The sequence below is a fragment of the Lampetra fluviatilis genome, chromosome 33, assembly GCF_964198595.1.
Source record: "Lampetra fluviatilis chromosome 33, kcLamFluv1.1, whole genome shotgun sequence".
Classification (NCBI taxonomy): Eukaryota; Metazoa; Chordata; class Hyperoartia; order Petromyzontiformes; family Petromyzontidae; genus Lampetra; species Lampetra fluviatilis.
The window spans coordinates 4099100-4118708 of NC_136307.1; the positions used below are offsets into that span (position 1 = coordinate 4099100).

At 47.6% G+C, this 19609-nt stretch overlaps 1 protein-coding gene across 1 annotated transcript; it reads right to left on the reverse strand.

Annotated features, from left to right (window-relative positions):
* Nucleotides 1–9248: 9248 nt before the first annotated feature.
* LOC144943874 (opsin-3-like) lies at nt 9249–19284 on the reverse strand. The gene is made up of 5 exons (XM_078871711.1): nt 19087–19284; nt 15500–15662; nt 13629–13954; nt 11628–11879; nt 9249–9527 (listed from the first exon to the last, which is right to left on the reverse strand). Exons 1-5 carry the CDS (start codon nt 19282–19284, stop codon nt 9249–9251), a joined length of 1218 nt encoding a protein of 405 aa, XP_078727837.1.
* Between the last annotated feature and the right edge of the window lie 325 nt (nt 19285–19609).

Genomic DNA, 19609 nt, shown 5'->3' on the forward strand with positions numbered 1-19609 from the left:
CATTTATAAGAAGAATAAAACACACGTTTGTAAAAATAGCTAATAAGCATATAAAACATTACGACGATGAATGTAATGCCGCAGCTGACGAACAAGGCTGCCATGGGAGGTACAAAAAAACCCACTATTTATTAAACCTTCAGAAAGAATGAAAACGCAATAATGCTCGTCTGCATTATTGAAGATAACAAATGACCACGCTCTCAGCACTTCACAGGAGAGAGAGAGAAAAAAAATCCCTCAATTTATTATAGCATAAAATAGTTGTGGATCGGCACAATTACGAAACGCCCCGGTCGCGTTCCATGTATTCTTTGCGTCATTACCCAAGCAGTCGTAAAGCAGAACGAACGTGGGTGACTCAAAGCGTTTTAAGACCCCCAGGACAGCCCCCCCCCCTCCTTCTCAAAACAATCTTGGTTGTCAGTTCGACTGTGCCCCCCCCCCTCTTCCCTCCACTTTGGAGGCAAGCGGCGCGGCTCTGCAAGACACACCGTGATCGGGTTATACATGGCGAGATGTTAACTACCTCGCCTGGTATACAGGAGGGCCATAGGCGCGATCCCGACGCCTGTAGATTTGGATCCTCTCCCCGTGGTCGTGTTGATTTTTCTCCGAGGCCTCCGGTTCCCCCCCCCCCACCACATTAAGAATATTTGGCTGCTCTACATGTCAACGTGATAAGCCACTCGATTGAGTTATTTTTTTTTTGGCCAGTTCGCTTCTGAGAATAAGAGCCGAATCGCTCAGTGGGCCTTACCTGGTAAAATGAAAGTAGTTTAGGCGATTCTAGATTTGAAGCTTTCGTGACTGCAAGGATTCATATTCTTAGGGTTTTTTCGGTAAAGTCACGTAGATAAACAAATTAACATTTATAAAAGTGAAATAAAAATAAAATAAAAATCACGACGTTTCGGAGGCAACACAAGCTTCCGTCTTCAGGTGGAACCGTCACAGCACGCTTGCTGTATCAAGTAAATGAGAGATTCCAAGAGGTGTATATATACGGGGTAGTATCTCTTGGAATCTCTCATTTACTTGATACAGCAAGCGTGCTGTGACGGTTCCACCTGAATACGGAAAGCTTGTGTTGCCTCCGAAACGTCGTGATTTTTATTTTATTTTACTTTTATTAATTTTAAGTTTAATTTTTTACCTAAGAATAGTTTAGGTGATATATATATTTTTTTTACACGATTTTTAGGTACAACCTCGATTTAAAAAAAAAACACGTTTGCTGACCATGCCGAAGCCTCACAATTGATGTGCGCAATTAAGGAGGTGGATTTAAAATTGGCAATTTAAAAGCCGACTGTTTCACAGGTCATAGAACGTCACGCAGCGTTGGCCGTGTTTATTTATTTATTTATGAAGACATCACCCCCCACCCTCCCCCAATATTTTTTTTTAAGTCACCGTGTTTTACCACCTGGCATTGTAGTGGGGGAAAAAAAAAAATCTATTTTCTAATTATAGGTCGAAGGAGATGGGGGGGGGAGATAAGACATTGCACATCGCGCGCGCGTGAACATGCGGGCAATCCAAAGCTCCATCTTAATTACAGCCCTGATTAATAGTCCTAAATCATCCCGTGTATACGACGCTCTAATAAAGCCGTTTGTTTTATCTCTTGTAAAATACTGATCATTTTTTTGTTGCCTATATATAAAAAAAGACGGGGATTGCAAAGAACGCGAGTGCACTGCCCATTTTTTGGGGTAAATAAATCATTCATGGGCAAAAGAGACATATTGGGGGGTGGGGGAGTTGATTGTAGTGGTTGGTTCATCTTCAGGGAGATTTAATTCAATAAATCCACAACCCACCAGCACACCTATACTGAAAAATATATACACACACACACAAAGTCAATGATCCCCCTTCCTCTATAACTTCAGACTGTTGGGGCAAGTGCTGTTAGTGCAGTGACACCTATCAAGGCTGGCCACGGGCACACGAGAGGGTGGGTGGCCAGCACCACGCCCGGCCGCCTTTGTCTCCCTACCAAAGACAGATCCCCCCCTATCGCCTTAACAAAATATTGGGGAAAGTGCCGTTAGCGAGTAGCAGCACCTATGAAGGCAGGCCACGGCACACGAGAGGGTGGGTGGCCAGCACCACGCCCGGCCGCCTTTGTCTCCCTACCACACGCATTACCCGCTTTAGAGCTACGTAGGCGATAAGCTAAAGCCAAAGAGAGTTCGCGCGCACATCGATGATGACTCGTCCGTAAATTCCTTTCGTGATCACAAAAAAAACATTTGCCAAGCCATTGCCACGCGAAATTTAACCGGGTTGCCTTGAAGAAGAAAATAAAACCCGTTGAAAGACGATAAACACGACGACTGCTTTGAGTGGGTTTGGTGGGAGAACAAACAAGCGATTTGCAGCACGGCAAAACGTTAATGCGTTTCCCTGAAGCGCTCAGCGATGCCATCTGCGGAGTACGCTCCGCACAGCAGGGGTAGCAGGAGGAAGGGCGGGGGGGGGGTAACACACAGCAGAGGGTAACGATTGTCGCTGCGAAGCTTTGCTTTCGCGATTGCAATTATTGTGCGCGGACACCCTCGGCGCTTACCGGCGCCCCTCCGTGCAAAAAAATCGAATGCTCGAACACGCCCTTGCCGATGGTTCAGAAAGGTAACGGTGATAAATGCACTGTGATGTAGAAGTTTTCGTGACTGCATGAATCCATACTCTTTGGTTCTTTCGGTAAAGTCGCGTAGGTGTAAAATAAATCTAGATTGAACCACCTCTACGGGGAGGATTTCCACATATCTGTTAGAGCTTTTAACAGACAACGGGACAAGAAGGCTCAGGTGCATTGACAAATGTTGACACTCCGACAGATGCTCCTGCTGTTGTGGAGTGACTCATGCAGCCAGCTATGGCTGCAGAGTTTGGTAATACATGTTGTTTACGTCGTTTATTGTGAAAATTCGGTCACAGTTCCTATGATCACTGTTTCATTGCTTTTATGGCTTTATTTTGGTAATTTTTTAAAAGTTTTTCGGTTTGGCCATGTTTGTTTGTTGTAGTACAGAGTTAGACTGATGGCCTTAATCTAAGTTGTCTTGTGGTTGTTGTTTGAGTTGCATCCCACTGGGATTTTTGCACACAGTGTTGGTGTACGGTGCTTTTTCTGCAATATTTTGCTGTCTTTTCTTGGATTTTCTGTTTGCACATAGTCACTTTAAGATGTTTCTTGTTCATGTTTTTGTTTTTTTGTTTGTTGCGGTTGCACCCGATTCAAGAGCCGAATGGCTCACAGGGCTATACCTAATCAATGAAACTTGAAGCTAATTGTTTATTGCTGGGGTTGTTTCCACCTGATGACGGGCACTTGTGTTGCGCCCGAAACGTGATGATTTAATTTATTTTATATCTACGTGACTTTACCGAAAGAACCAAAGAGGATGTTGAAGTTGTGCACGGAAGAAATACGTTGAAAAAAAACACACACACACAAATGTCGTATTTCACGATAATGGTTTTGTCCATGAGGTTTTTGAGGGGGGTTTGATCGCGTAAATACAAGCGTGTCTTCTTGGTTCTTTCGGTAAAGTCACGTAGAATCGAGAAGACAGAGTCTCTTCTCGACAGACCTGTTCTCCACCGGAGGACGGCCGCTTGCGCTTGTGGCCGAAACGTCGTGAGAATAATTTTATTATGTTTTATTTTTATTATTTTATTATTTCCATTCTACGTGACTTTACCGAAAGAACCAAGAAGATGAATCCCTGCAGTCACGAAAGCTTTAAATCGAAATTTACAAGCGTGTCGTTAACCCCTGCCACCATCCGACACAGTCAACGACTCGGGTTTGTCACGTAAACAGAACGTGCCAATTCGCGACTCGTACAGCACGCCGATGTGTATTGGAGAGGAAACCCACAACATTTACAAGATTGTAAATGCACTCGGATTCATTTGCTCTCCAACACACCGGTGTGCTGTACTCGTAACGAATTGGCGTGTTCTGTTTACGTGACAAACCTTACTAATTGGTCGTGTCGGGTGGTGGCGGATACCACGACACATTTATATTTACGCGATCTAACCCCCCCCCCCCCCCCAATAAAACAGTGTTATGGATGAGATTGTTCGCGAAAGCCTACTGCGTGTTATATTAAACCAACAACATTAACAACTCGAGTACGACGTTTTTTGCCGCTAATTACAACCAGCATCATCAGGCGGACAGCCCGAATTGTGGAAAAATCCTCCTCCGGTTTCGGTCTTAAATTGACAGCAGATAAACGAGATGCTCGTCACTGGTGAGATGATCACGTGTGAAGACCAGAGGGGGAGGGGTGGGGGGGTTAATGTATTCATATAAATTACGATGGATATTATTTTCCAGTGATTTTTGTTCGCAACTTGGGAATTCCGCCGCAGTTCCTGGCAGCAGCACGTCGCGTTTCAAACCCGACGTTCACAACGCGTTCGCTAGAAACTACTAAAGCATTCCACTTTAAATGCCCTTTTTCGTTTCCACGGCATCGTGCCGTGCTTCCAATTGGCATTTGCAAGGCCGCATGAGAGCCGCTGTTACTCCGAAGCGGGCTGTCGGTATGACCGCGATCTTCAATCTCGAAGGCAGTTCACCAAATACAAAAAAAAGTTCATTTCAGGATACCGTTCCACCGGAGTGGATATACGTGCTAGTTTGCACGCGTGTCAGGGGCTATAGCACACGTGGCTATCGTTCACGTTTAAGCATTACACCTTCATTGCCTTTATATTTTTTTTTTTTACACAAATGGTCAGAGAATAAATATCACTTGTCACCGATTGTTTTTTAAATCCTTTATATCAAGTTCACTTGCTTGCGCGCTTACGACCGTGCAAATCTTTCAGTCGTTTTTTAACCCACTTCCCGTGATCCAATAGAGCTGGCATTTTGCACAGACTCGTTGTGCGTGACAATTTATTTTCGTGAAAATTGTTTTCAAAAATTTTCCACTTTTTAGGAATTTTTTTTTTATATTTCATTTAAAATACCAATGTGATAAAAAATGAAACTCTTACTCAAGAAAAAACAGAAATGAATAATAAAATAAAACCGATGCCACGCATATAAAGGATTTAGTGAAAAACTTTGTTTTTACGGGTTAATTTTTTTTTTGCCTTGGGGCCGGGAATTGGCAGAGGGAGCGCCGAAAGAAAGGGGGTTGGGGTGGAAGGAAAAAAAACGCCCGCCTGCTCTCGACAAGCCACGTCAATCGTTGCGCATCTGGACCAGGAGTGGCAACGACCTCGATTCAGCTCTGCAAATCGGACGACGAGCTTACGTGCATCTAATGGTCGCACGCGTTTCGTTCAAAGCACGATCAATTGAAGGAATTAAGGGCCGGCTTCTCAATAATACTAACAAGAGAGGCATGTCGTCCGTGAGGCGGAAGGGGGGGGGGTGGTCCCAGGGCAAAAATCACGCCGTGGGCTCCCCCAAGGCGCGGGGCCTGGGGCGGTCACCCCGATTCGCCGTGTACTCTAGACGCGCTGTGTTTGCATGCTGGTTATGCAAATGTAAGCAAGCGTCTTATACTGCGGTAGATGTTTCGAGGCTGCATTACTCTCACCCGCACCAGAAGTCACACACACACACACATTTCTATCGTCTACAGAGGAAACTTACCTTCGCCGACGGTCCAAAATTGTACAATTCATTCTCGGACGATGTCTTCGTTGTGTAGTTTCGTTTATTGCGGTATGAATAATCTTGCCAACAAAGTAAGCAATGCGCTCAGCGCACACACATCACGTTGCGGTCCTCCATGATGACGATTGTTTTTTTTGCACATGGTACGAAACGTGTATTTCTAGTCGTATAACAATTACATTCAATTAATACACGTGCGTGTGTGTGCGTGTGCGTGTATATCCGTGCGCGTGTGTGTTCAATGAGCGGGAGTGTAGCGGTTATCGCGCTGCGCTAAGAACCCGGCCACCTGAGTTCGATTCCCGCTCACAGACAACACAGAACAGTTCCTGGGCCTCCCCTAGGTCGACTCAGCCTCAAAACAAGTACCTAGCGCGGTGTGTAAACATCGCCGCTGGGGAGACAAAGGCGGCCGGGCGTGGCGCTGGCCAACCACCCCCCCTCGTGTGCCGTGCCGGCCTTCATAGGTGCTCGCTTACAGCACTTGCCCCAACAGTCTGTTACGGCTATACGGGGGATCTTCGTCTTTTTTAAAATCCTTTATATTAAGTTCACTTGCTTGCTTGCTTAGGACCGTGCAAATCTTTCGGTCGTTTTTAACCCACTTCCCGTGATCCAATCGAGCTGACATTTTCCACACAGACTCGTTGTGCGTGACAATTAATGTTCGTGAAAAGAATTTTCCAAAATTTTACAGTTTTTAGGTAAAAAAATATATTTAATTACCAATTGCTTAATGGTGGCAGGCAATCATCTGACCCATAGGTGGCAGCCATCTCAAGCCAGAGGACGAGAGGACTCTAGCCGCCACGCATATAAAGGATTTATAGTGAAAAACGTTGTTTTTACGGGTTATACTTGTTAATGACCGAAATCTCTCTGGCGATTGGCAGTGTGACTCATCGTGTTCCTGATTCAATGAGAGGCACGTGGTTAAGACGGTTAGCTCGATGATTAATTCGAAACGGCATTCTTTCTTTCAAACACAACATGATATCGTCACGAGATGGATAAATGCATCCAATATTTTTCTTGCGTATTGCTCACATTCTCGATCTCAGGTTTTTTCAGTAAATTCACGAAGGTAAAAAATTTAAATTAATAAAAGTAAAATAAAATAAAAAATAAAATAAAAATCACGACGTTTCGGAGGCAACACAAGCTTCCGTCTTCAGGTGGAACCGTCACAGCACGCTTGCTGTATCAAGTAAATGAGAGATTCCAAGAAATACTACCCCGTATATATACTGGTTGAGGGGGGGGGGATGGGCCAGGACAGGCCCCCTTTTTATTATTATGGTAAGGTGCGGCTTGAGACTACGGCTAGTCTACATAACAAAGGACTGAGCCTTTGTTATGTAGACTGGCTGAGAGGGGGGAGGGGCCAGAGTTGTTAAAGTGCAACTGCTGACTTTACCGAAAAAACCTAAGAACATGAATCCTTGCAGTCACGAAAGCTTCAAATCTAGAATTGTCGATCTCGTCAGATCTCGGCCGCTCTTCGTATACGATTGAGTCTGGATAATTAGCGATTGGTAGGGTGACCACCTTGGGTATAACAGTTGTTGCGTAGGCCGCTGTTTCAGGGTAACAAAGGTCAGACACAGTACGCTGCTTAAGTGCTGCCATTTATTTTTTAAACTCTAAACAGGAATGAGTTAGTGACGAACGATATGTACAGATGCGCCCACGTGTACACAACATACTGTGTGTGCCGTCTACACAGCAGTGCTTCTTAAATTGGGGTGCGAGACGCTGCCAGATTTGTTTGGCAGGTAAATGATCGAAACACAAATTAAACACGGGCACGTAAAAAACAAATACTTTGTTTAATAAAACCCTTATGTATTTATTCTAGATTTGAAGCTTTCGTGACTGCAATGATTCATACTCTTAGTTCTTTCGGTAAAGTCACGTAGGTAAAAAACTGAAATAAAATTTTATAAAAAAACATTTTCATTTTCATTTAATTTTTTACCTACGTGACCCTATGTATTTATTAACATTAAAAATACTGTAGTGAAGGTTTAGAACCACTGGTCTAGAGTGTGGCATTTACAGACGCATCCTCTTGAAATCCCGTGGAGAAATTCTAGAGGCAATAACATGTTTCTACGAAGGGCTTTCACGACCAATTTTACGATTCATAATTCGTTTATTTTGGAGTTTGATGGTCGTGTATGTACAATGCCAATTCAACTCTAATCGTTCACATAGCTAATCGAATCAAGATGTCACCTCATTGGCAAACGTGCCAGCTGATTTGGTTTTTCAGATGTAAACACACGTGTAAAAAAATATCAACCACTTTTTAAAAACTAAAGGAAATAAATACAGCGTACAATACCTTGCATTAATGTTGTATATGAAACATTTTCACATTCTGTATATGTACAATGTGCATATTTTAAAAAGGGGCATCAGTCATGAAAGTAGCTGCCAAGAGTTCAAATGACTGGATTTAAGATTTGCCTTTTGCGTCTTTACAGTTATTATTGGTGTACCGCAAAAAATGGAGAATATTCAAGAATAATTCTGATTTTAAATAGATTGGACATTTCCAAATGTATTCATCCAGAAATATCGTAAAACCTCGTACATACATGCACGCACGCACGTGTCTTTGAACACCAAGTGAGTTCACTCCCGACAGACGAGCTCACACTAATTAGGGTCGTTGAATGATTTTAAACCGGTCAAACCTGTCGACGTTTTCAGAATCAACGACCTCGTTTCGAAGCCAAGAAAAAACGCGGTCATCGTCTCCCGGTCGGAATTCAAGTCACGAATGCACTGATTGGCTCGCGCGCGGACGTACAAACCGCATGGAGGATATCGTCACCGCGTGGTATGCGTTTTCTCTCGCGCTGGTATTTTCACAACCTTGGGGTGTCTGTGCATGCAGATCCTTTCAGAATATGGCGACTTGCTATCGCATCGTTTGACTCCGCGTGTACTATCCCGCACCTCCAATCAGCACGGTTGGCTACGTACGGTGCGAAAGAAGTTCAACGTACATGCATGCATGCGTACGTGTAGGCTACCTGTTGACATGTAAATATAAAAGGCGCAGTCCTGAGAAAGGTCGCTCACGCTACTGCCGGCGGAAGAGCCTCCACGAGACGGAGATCTCGAGCTTTCCCTCCCATCGGATGTTTCGGCCTACTCTTTAACCTCGGAAGAGGTGGAAGTGCCCCACGCTTCACCCCACCGCACGCGACCTGCAGGTCGATCGCGGCGCGCACGTGTTCGTACTGCCGGCTGGGGTAGGGGGAATGTCAAAGTGATTTCTCGCCGCTCAAATGAACAACTGGGTTGGCGGCTCGTCCGTTGACAGCCCTGAGCCATTGGCGAGAAATCCACATTGCTATGGCACAGATGAAAGAACAAAAAAACACTGGCGCCGACTCAACCACCCGGGCATAACTTCGAGCGGCTCGCTCCACGTGGACAGAGGCGAGGGGGGGTCGTTGGGCGCAAGCAACATCTTCCCCGGATCGTTGCGACGGTCCGACTCGCGCTCCGCGTGCGTGCCCTGAAAACGCCCCGCGGTCCAAGCGAACGCGCGAGCCCACGTTCTCGCTCGTCACGTGGGCTTCACGTGAACGACGCACGTGTCCGCCGGGACTGCGAGCGCGGCGGCACTGTTCTCTCCCTCGGCGTCGGCGGGCTCAGCGGGGTCCTCCTCCTCGCTCGACGAAATGATGAAGACGATGGAGCTGGAGCTGAAGGTGACCTTCTTCTTGGGTCGCGTGACCTCGCGCTGCCGCGGTTGGCGCTGCGACTGCGGGCACACGATGCCCACTCGGCTGAGGTTGGACCTCCAGCGCAGCGTGAAGAACATCGTCCGCAGGCATCGGCAGAACTGTGGGTGGAGCGGTGGGACGGCGGGTTAGCAACGAGAGCCGCCGGGAGAGCCGAGTTCGATTCCCGCTCACGGCCACCAACAGCGGTGACGATTTCTCCGCCTAGGTCGACTCGGTCTCAAATGAGTACCTGGAGCGATGCGTCAATGTTGCAACGAGGGAGACAAAGGCGGCCGGGTGTGGTGCTGGCCACTAATATTGGCTACGGTCGGGAACCGAAACTGCACGCATACAGCAGCATGGACAGGTGGTGCTTTTTTCTGTAGTATTTCATTGTTTATGTACGTGATGTTTGGATTTGTGTACAATGAATTTTAGGTGTATCTTGTAATGTTATTGGTTGTTGCGGTTGCACCCAAATCAAGAGCCGAATGGCTCACAGGGTAAATCCTAATGAATGAAACTGAAACAACAACTGTGCGCGCTATGACATTTTTCATACGTGTGTCTAGTTGATCAAGTAGGGACCACACAATTTTAATACGTGCATCATTGTGATTGAGCAGTGATCGAGCAGTGATCGAGCTATGACATGAAGCAGTGATCAAGCAGAGGCAATGTTTTATTCAGCAGATGCGATCTTATTTTCATATATATATCGGCAACAGAGATTCCTATCACACGATTTGTGGATCGAAACAGTCCATTTGGTGGAATTTTGGGCTGTTAGCCGACCCACTGACGACCATTGGCTTCCCTGAGCATGCCCACAATGCATCAGTCATTCTGTCGCGGCCAACGAGCGCTTTTAACGAAACCGGCGTTCTGCAGCGTCGCTCTACAGCAGGCATCTCCAAAGTCCGGCCCGCGGGCCAATCACGGCCCGCGGGCAGATTTCATACAGCCCGCAGCTTCGGTCTTATAATGTGTTAGTTATGGCTCGCCAGCTCTGTCAGAATAAATACATCATGAAACTCATGGAAATTTAAGGTATTCTATACAGTTTGTTCAATGTTATCTGACTGAATGAAAGGCAGAATTGCGTTTGTAGAGTTGTTCCCGTCTGCCTGAGTGGCTTATATTTGGTTACATTGTCATTGGAAAAATAAAGTTAATTGTGACAATGAAAATTGTTTTGTAACAGTGTGTGTATTTCCACGTAACTTTTGTGGTTAAAAAAAATGTCAAAAGGAACTATTGGCCCCCGGGCATCTTCACTTTATCAAATGTGGCCCTCTTTGCAAAAAGTTTGGACACCCCTGCTCTAGGCGAAGTCGATCTACAGAGCTGTCCTTGGGGTGCGGCGAATCGGTGTGACAGCCCCTGGCCCCGCGCTTAGACGCACGACGGTGCCAGATGTAATACTTGTGGTTCATCGTCTTGGTTCTTTCGGTAAAGTCACCTAGAAGGGAAATAATAAAATAATAAAAATAATTCTGACGACGTTTCGGCCACAACGCAAGCAGCCGTCCTCAGGTGAAGAACAGGTCTGTCGGAGAGACAGCGTCTGAAATCTGAGGACGGCTGCTTGCGTTGTGGCCGAAACGTCGTGAGAATTATTTTATTATGTTTTATGTTAATTATTTTATTATTTCCCTTCTACGTGACTTTACCGAAAGAACCAAGAAGATGAATCCCTGCAGTCACGAAAGCTTTAAATCGGAACTTGTGGTTTAGTTTGAAGGCGTCAAGGGGCCCACACAGTGCGAATTGCCTCGGGGCCCCCAACCCTCCATGGACAGCCCTGTCTGCCTGTATCCTGTAACAGCGCAGATGTGCGTACGGTAACACGCAGATTTACGTCCCCCTCCCACCCCGCAACCCCCCACCCCGCCACCCCCACCCCGCCACCCCCACCCAGCCACCCCCCCTACCCCGCCACCCCCCCCACACCCCGCCACCCCCCCCCACACCCCGCCACCCCCCCACCCTTTTAAGTTGTTTCGCAAATACGTCATCACTTTATGAATACCACTCCCCGATTTGCGTCGCCTCTCAACTCGCGCTCACGTCGCCGACAGCATCGTCCGTTCTCGTGCCCCTAAGCCCTCGAAGCCCTCGGGCCTCCACCCACCCTGCACATCGCTTTGATGTTACGTCGTTTCGATATACGTCATCGTCGCAAACAACAACAACAAAACGTTGCCGCACGCACGTACGTTGCCGCTCATGAGCAGGAAGAGCAGAGGGTTGCACACCGCGTTGGACTTGGCGAGCAGGGAGGGCACGATGGAGACGGGGGGGGGCACCAGGTGCTCGAGCCCAGAGGCCACGAGCAATGAGGCGACGGCGTAGGGCGACCAGCATAGCAGGAAGAGCAGCATCATGAGCAGGCACACGGCGGACACTTTCCTCTCGGAGCACCGAGCCTTGAGCACCTGAGGTGCCTCCAGGACCTCCAGCTTGCGGAACTGCGCGGTAGGGCACAGCGGGCGGGGGAGGGGGGTGGAGAGGGCATGGAGTTTCTTTTTTTTTTGCACGAACACTTGCAATCGGCGTCACGATGTGTTTTTGGCTACGGTTGGTGTCGTTGTTTTAGGCGAGTTCAAGGATTTACACCATTGGAACCTCATTTGCCAGTAAAAATATGATAATTATTTTTTTACCCTTCTATCTGGCAACAAAACTGACACCTTTTTTTACAAGGAGTCATGTTTACATAGACCACAATACCTGCAGTCAGATGACGCCTTTCGGCGTCATCTGGTCCAACCCATGTGAGACTAGGCTCTAAGGAAAGCTGTCTCGGGTGTGGACCAATCAACTTCAAGGACAGTGCACATTATCAGAGTTATGTTTTTGTTTGCATTATGACTGCAGGTATTGTGGTCTATGTAAACATGACTCCTTGTAAAAAAAGGTGTCAGTTTTATTGCCAGATAGAAGGGTAAAAAAACAATGATCGAGTTCAAGGATGCCAAAAGGAGTCTCGACCGCTGTGCATCGGCCCCTCCCAGTGAGGTGTTCAGCCCAAGTGCACGGTCACTCGGAGTCGTTGCGATGTCTTTAACTTGAGTTCAATTCGCGCCTTTGCCCTTATTTCCCTGGCTCTCAAGGGTCGTCCCGGGCGTACAACTTCGCAAAGCCTCTCTGTGCACTCTTCAGCCTTCTCTCTCTCTCTGTGAAATGTTTCCAATCAACAAATCTTCGACAACCGCAGATCGTCTTATCGATACGAGGTGCGCCTATGCAAGCGCACATATCAGGATGATTAGAGGCTAAAACACAAACATGGGATCAGTTCCAGAAATTACAAACCTTCACCCCCCTCCTGCGTCTTGTAGTCTTTTTGGGGGGGGGGGGTTAGATCGCATAATTGTAAAATGTGTCGTAAACACACTTACACCCGACACAGGCAATAACTAAGTTTTGCCACGTGGAGTAAAACGTGCCAATTCGTCGCTACTTCAGCACCACACCGGTTCTGTGTTAGACGGCAAATCCACAAGATTAACAATTTGATGACGCCTGATGCAGCCGGTTGTAATCACCAGCGAAACGTCGTACCCAAATGGTAAATGTCCATGTGGGTTTGCTCTCTGACACACACCACCGGTGTGTAGCAACGAATTGGCACGTTCTGTACCAATTAGGTTTGTCAAACAGACAAACCTTACTAAATGTGTTTGTCAGGTGGAGGTGGGCTTGCGATACATTTCACATTTATGCGATCTAACCCAACAACAACAACAACGAAAAACACAATATTAGTCGCGAAAGCCTTAGGGGCCGTCCATAAATGACGTCACGCGATTTTGGACGATTTTTTACCCCCCCCCCCCCCTAGTCACACGGCGTCACAAAAAGTCAGACCCCCCCTCAAATATGACGTCACAAAGCTCTGCCCCCCCCCCCCCCCCAAAAATAAAACATGCTTCAAATCGCATTAAACTATTGTCATTGTAGTGCGTATTTAATGTGGCGCTGCACTCTGATGTTGTAGGAGAAAACATTTAGCAAAACGTCTATTTAATTAAGTAGAACGTGTTGTCTATTTATTTAAAGTTGCGCATTTTGATGTGAAGTGACATTTCTCAACCCCCCCCCCCCTCGTCACACATCGTCACAAATGTCTAACCCCCCCCCCCCCCCCGGTGCGTGACGTCATTCATGTACGGCCCCTTACGTGTTATTTTTTTTTTTTAAAGACCCCCACCCACCCTGCGAACGGTCAAGACGATGTTGCCGTAGCAGTAGGTCATGAGCAGCACGGGCATCGCCAAGCAGCACAGGAACAGCAGCAGCGTGTAGGCGCAGTCCGCGCGCCTCCTGGAGCGCCAGTCCACCGAGCAGCCGAGGCGATGCGCCTCCAGCGAGTAGCGGTTCCAGCCCACGGTGGGCGGCGAGGCCCAGACGAGGGCGTACATCCAGGTGCCGAGGGCGGCGCGGAAGCTCCATGAGAGGTCGAAGGTCGCGTCGTCCGAGTTGGTGAAGCGCGTGTTGCGCTCCCACGCCAGCGCGCTCAGAGACGCGATTGAGACGAGACCTGGCGACAAACGAAACGGAGCGCGTCCCCCCCGAAGGGTTTCACAGTGGCCGTCGGCTGTGGCGACCGATTGAGTGTGATGGGGAGGAGGAGGGGGGTGGAGAGGTGGGTGGGTGGTGGTGGTTCCCGGGTCCCCCCTCTTTGTCGATTTTAATCCCCTACCCTCGACTGTCTTACCAGACAACCCGTGCCCGATGCCAAACGCTCCACTCTTATTCACCTTGGTTATTTCACACTTTTGGATGGGGTTTTTTTTTCTCTCCTTTTAATAGAATTAACAATTTGTAAATGAACACGTTGCGATTCTATGTGTTTGTTTGACACACGACTGGTAGTAATACACACAGCTGTCACGTGACCTGCCGGAGCCTACGTTTAATTACCTACAGCATTCATCATCGTGTTCGAGTAGGCATTTTAACTGTTAGAGAACATATTCTTGGTTCTTTCGGTGAAGTCACGTAGAAGGGAAATAATAATAAAATAATAAAAATAAAACATAATAAAATAATTCTCACGACGTTTCGATTGCAACGCAAGCAATCATCATCAGGTGTGAAAATCACAGCAAGAAAATCTGAAAAAAGTGGCGTTTTTTTCTTAACGGTAGAACCACGGACAGCAACTGGCGGTTGTTCAGACGGGCGAGTCCATCTATGCTCGGAACGGAGGAGGGGGGAGAGAAAGAGAATACGTGACTTTACCGAAACAAACAAGAAGATGAATCCCTGCAGTCACGAAAGCTTTAAATCGAAATGTTAGAGAACAATATATAAGTTTAGGGTGGGGTGTGGGGGTGGGGGGTGGGGGGCATCACAATCCGAGGCCTCGGGCTGTAACCCCTCAAGAAACAAAACCGTCGAACAAAGAGGGTCACGGCATCGCGCGCTTTCAGGTGCGCTTCTGTGACCGTCTGGAACGCTCTCTTCCTTCCGATATTGGCAAGCCACCGTGGAGCTCCGGCACTTTGAAATCATCTCGAGCGAAAAATCCATGCCATCAGAACTGCTTTTTGTGTTTACTTTGATTTGTCCTTCCCCGGCGCGGCTGGCTACGTACGGCGCGAAAGAAGTTCAACACACAGCATGCATTCGTACAAGGAACTGCGTTATACCAGCGCAGGTGATGGGCAAAGTACTGTTGGCAAACCACCATGAGGGTCAGGGTAGAGCATCGGAGTGGGCAGCAACTCCCCCACCCCCTGTTGTACCCCCCCCCCCCAGCGCCGATGTTGACATTCCACAGCAGGCGTCGTATGCACTCAACGCGTGTTCAGAACTTCTTTCGCACCGTTCGTAGCCAACCGTGCCAATCGGAGGTGCGGGGGAATTTCGAACGACCCGAACACACAAAAGCAGTTGTAACGAAATGAGTTTTCAATTTAGACGATTTAAAAAGTACGTGGCTCCCAGTGACTGCCCTAAAATCGGAAGTAAGGGCAGCAGTGATGACGCTTCAACTTTGACGCACGACGATGCTAACGTCTACAAACATCCGCGCAGCAACGGCGGCTGACTTTGAAGACACGCACGGCGAATGTCACACCGAACAAAGTGTTGGCGAATCCGTCCCAGATGCAGGCGAGGGGCCCCCAGTTCCAGCCGTGCCCCACGCAGGCCCCCAGCGAGAGACCGCTGCCTAACAACGACACCAGCAGGTCGCTCAGGCTCATGTTGGCCACCAGGAGGTTGGCGGGCGTCCGGAGCCTCTGTAGGAAGACGGCGTTTGGGAGGGGAGGGGGATGGGGAAGGGGATGGGGATGAGACGCGCACACGGGACGCACGGGACACCGCATCGACGCATCGAAGGGGAAGTTAGGGGGCCGTCCATAAATGACGTCACGACATCATTTATGGAGTCAGACATTTGTGACGATGTGTGACGAGGAGAGGGGGGGGTGAGAAATGTGACGTCACATCAAAATGCGCAACTATAAATAGAGACAACACGTTTTACTTAACTAAATAGACGTTTTAATAAATGTTTTCTCCTACAACATCAGAGTGCAGCGCCACATTAAATACGCACTACAATGACAATAGTTTAAAGCGATTTGAAGCATGTTTTTTTTTTGGGGGGGGGGCATAGTTTGGTGACGCCGTGTGACGAAGGGGGGGGGGGAGTCAAAAATCGTCCAAAATCGCGTGACGTCATTTATGAACCCCTCGTGTGCCGTACTGGCCTTCACTATAGGTGCTACTCCCTTTGTACGTTGAACTTGTATGCTGAAACTTATTTCGCACCATACGTAGCCAAAAGTGCTATTGAAAATAATGAAATAACCATTTTCTGGCTATGACATAGGAGGTGTTAAGACACCTTTTATCGCAAGGCATCAAAAAGTCTGCATTAACCACATACTGTGCTTGTGGTAAAACGTACACACACACAAACAGTGCCGGATTAAGCTAGTTCGGGTGCTGTAGCATATGTTAGAAAGGGGCCCTAAAAACACTTAAATATGAAGAAAAAAAATTACTTGCATTGTAAAGTAATTTTATTGTTTCATTTGCTATACTGCCAGATAATACGACACATCTCTAACCTTAAACACGCAGTCGTTCATAAAAGTTGAAGGCAGTATAGTACTATAGTAATAGAGCAAGTGCAGAATCACTTCAACGGAATTGATATCTTGAAAGCGTTCAGCGCGGGGCTCTTGAAAGTGCGGGGCCCCGAGCATTTGTAGCTACTTTTGCTCGTAGGATAATCCGGCACTGCACACAAACCGTGCACTGATAACATATGCATCATCATCACGGGACCCCCTTTGCCAGTACCAAAATACACTAATAGGGGTTTTCCCCTTTTTTCTTGCAACAAAACTGACACCTTTTGCATGGAATCATGTTTACATTAACCACAATACTTGCAGTCAAATGCAAACAAAAAACAATACTCTGATCATTTATGCATTGTCCTTGAAACTGATTGGTCCACACCAGAGACAGCTTTCTTTAGAGCCTAGTCTCATATGGTGTTCGACCAGATGACGCCAAAAGGCGCACATTAACATATGCATCGTCTTTGAAACCGATCGGCGTTTGGCATTGCCTGCTCGCCCGAGGCGTCGTTCCGTGGCCCAGCACCAGAGGTCGCAACTGGGTACCCGATACCCGTACCCTACCCGATACCCGGCTACCCGTACCAGGCCGGGTACGGGTAGCCGTTTGCGACCCTGGTGCGGCCGGGTACGGGTACGGGTAGGCCGTGAGTCACTGGTGAGTAGCCGTTTGTCACTCATTTCGGGTAGGGTACGGGTACCCATTTACGACCCTGATGCGGCCGGGTACGGGTACGGGTAAGGAATCAAAACCCGTTTGCGACCTCTGCCCAGCACCGACGGTGCGGGACGAGGCCACACAGGGGAGGCTGGCATCGTGGCCTTCCGTGTGCGCGAGCGGTGGGACAACGGCAGGCCTTGAAGGGCGGGATCCATCATCGTTCTCAATAAAGCGGTCTCCTTCGCTCGTAAATTGGATTACACGAATGCCCCCACCCCCGCCCGCCCGCCCGCCCGCCGCCCTTCGTCTGTTTAATTGGGCGACATTGATTCATGGGGACTGCGCACGACTCGCAAGGCTTAGGAGGGGGCTGGGGGGGCTTTCACCTCCCTGATGTAGGTCAAAGCAAAACGTGCGTTTCCTAAAGCACGTCCGCAGCGTTAATCCACCTGTGACGTCTGCCCCGTGTTTACGTGGTTTCGCAAATACGTCGTCACTATTAATTCGCTGCAGATGTGATAGGTTTTTACCCTTTCAACTGGTACAAAAGCTGACACCTTTATACAAGGCATCATGTTTGCAATAACCACAACACAAGCAGTCAAAATGCAAACAAAAAGAAACAACTCTGATAATGATATGCACTGTCCTTGAAGTTGATTGGTCCACACCCGAGACAGCTTTTTTTAGAGCCTCGTCTCCATTGGTGTTGGATCAGATGACGCCAAAAGGCGTACAACTCAAAAACAGTGCACTATCAGAGTATTGAGAACGCGGGGTAAGCATTTACACTATGAGACCTCCTTTACCAGTGGCAAAATATAGTAATCGGTACAGTTGTGTTTTTGGTTTATGAGTGAAGCTGATAGTTATAATGCTCCATGTATATGTATGCCTTCGTGTAATAATTTGTTCATTATATTCAAGTGGTAATAACACGGACGTGGAATAACTATCAGCTGATTAGTCCCTCATCACACGGACGTATACGGTAGATCCCCTCTTAACGACGGCAATTGGATCCACGATGCCGCACGTTCAGTCATTTTGTCGTTGAGCGAGTATATGAGACACACGTGATAGGCTTAATTCGTTCCGATAGCAACGAAAGTTACCCTTTATCACCCAAAAAGTACTTTATAATATTTAAACAATGGATATGAATACATAAATATGCTAACATTATAAACAGATTAAAAAAAACATGGTTAACCAATGCATTCGTCGTTAACAGGGGAATGGTCGGTAAGCGAACACATTTGGCTCTATTGAGGCACTACAATACACTACATTATACACTACACTATACACTACACTACTATACACTACACTATACACTACACATTGGGCTCTGTGGAGGCCGGTCGTTAAGCTATTAGTCGTTAACAGGGGTGGTCGTTAAGAGGGGCTCTACTCTATACAGAATTGTTTAAAATTAAAAACTAAAATTGTCACAACACATATAAAATGTAGAGGGCAACCAATCACATGCGCACGATGGGTTTAGGAAAGGTTTATATACCATCGACCACACGCATACATTCAATAAGAATCTGAAAAAATACAAATTCATATAAATCACCATTACTCGCTGCCTTTTGCAAACTATGAAACGATATTTTAATCTGCAGAGATTATTGCAGGTACTCCATAGAAAAAAGTTTTAAAAACCGTACACATTTACAATTAAAACGACTAGAAAACTTGGCCTGCCTAAAACATCAACATGCGCATCAGCAGCGGGCTCTGAAAGACGACACGAGCTTCCCAACAACTAATCGCGTGACATTCCAGCCGACCGATCCACCACCCCGCTTGCTTCCTTCCAGCGTTGGATTTACAAGCACCCACCCACCCACGCACGTTGACGAACCATCGATTGTACAAGACAGACACCCGTCACCGTACCTTGAACTTGACGAAGAGCGTTAGCACAAGCGCATTGCAGCAGACGCCCAGCAGCGCGATTGTCGCCATCGCGAACGTGAGCGCGGTGTACGCCTCCGGGCTGAACGGACCAGCCTTGTCCAGAGGGCCCTCTACCCCCGCGAGACCGAGCAGCATCGGCGGAGTCGCGTTCACAAAGTGTCCCCTCGTCGCAACCATCGCGGACGGCATCGTAGCCGGGTGTTCCAGGCGGGTGGGAGGGTTGGGCACAGGCCGTCAAAGCGATGTACCGACGGGGAAGTGGTTGGACCGAGAGGCCAGGCGATGCGAATATTCAAGAGCCAGTTTGCCCAAACCAATTCCTAGGGCCGTGTGTGTGTGTATTTAGAAGTGAGCGTTTCTACTCTACGGCAATGGCAAGTTGAGAAAACACCGCGGTAGAATGGCACCATGAAGCTAGATCAGAATCAATTAATAAGGTTAACAGGGTACCCCTGCAGAGTAAAAGTTGACGTGTCAAGTCAAGGAATGAGCATCGCACGCT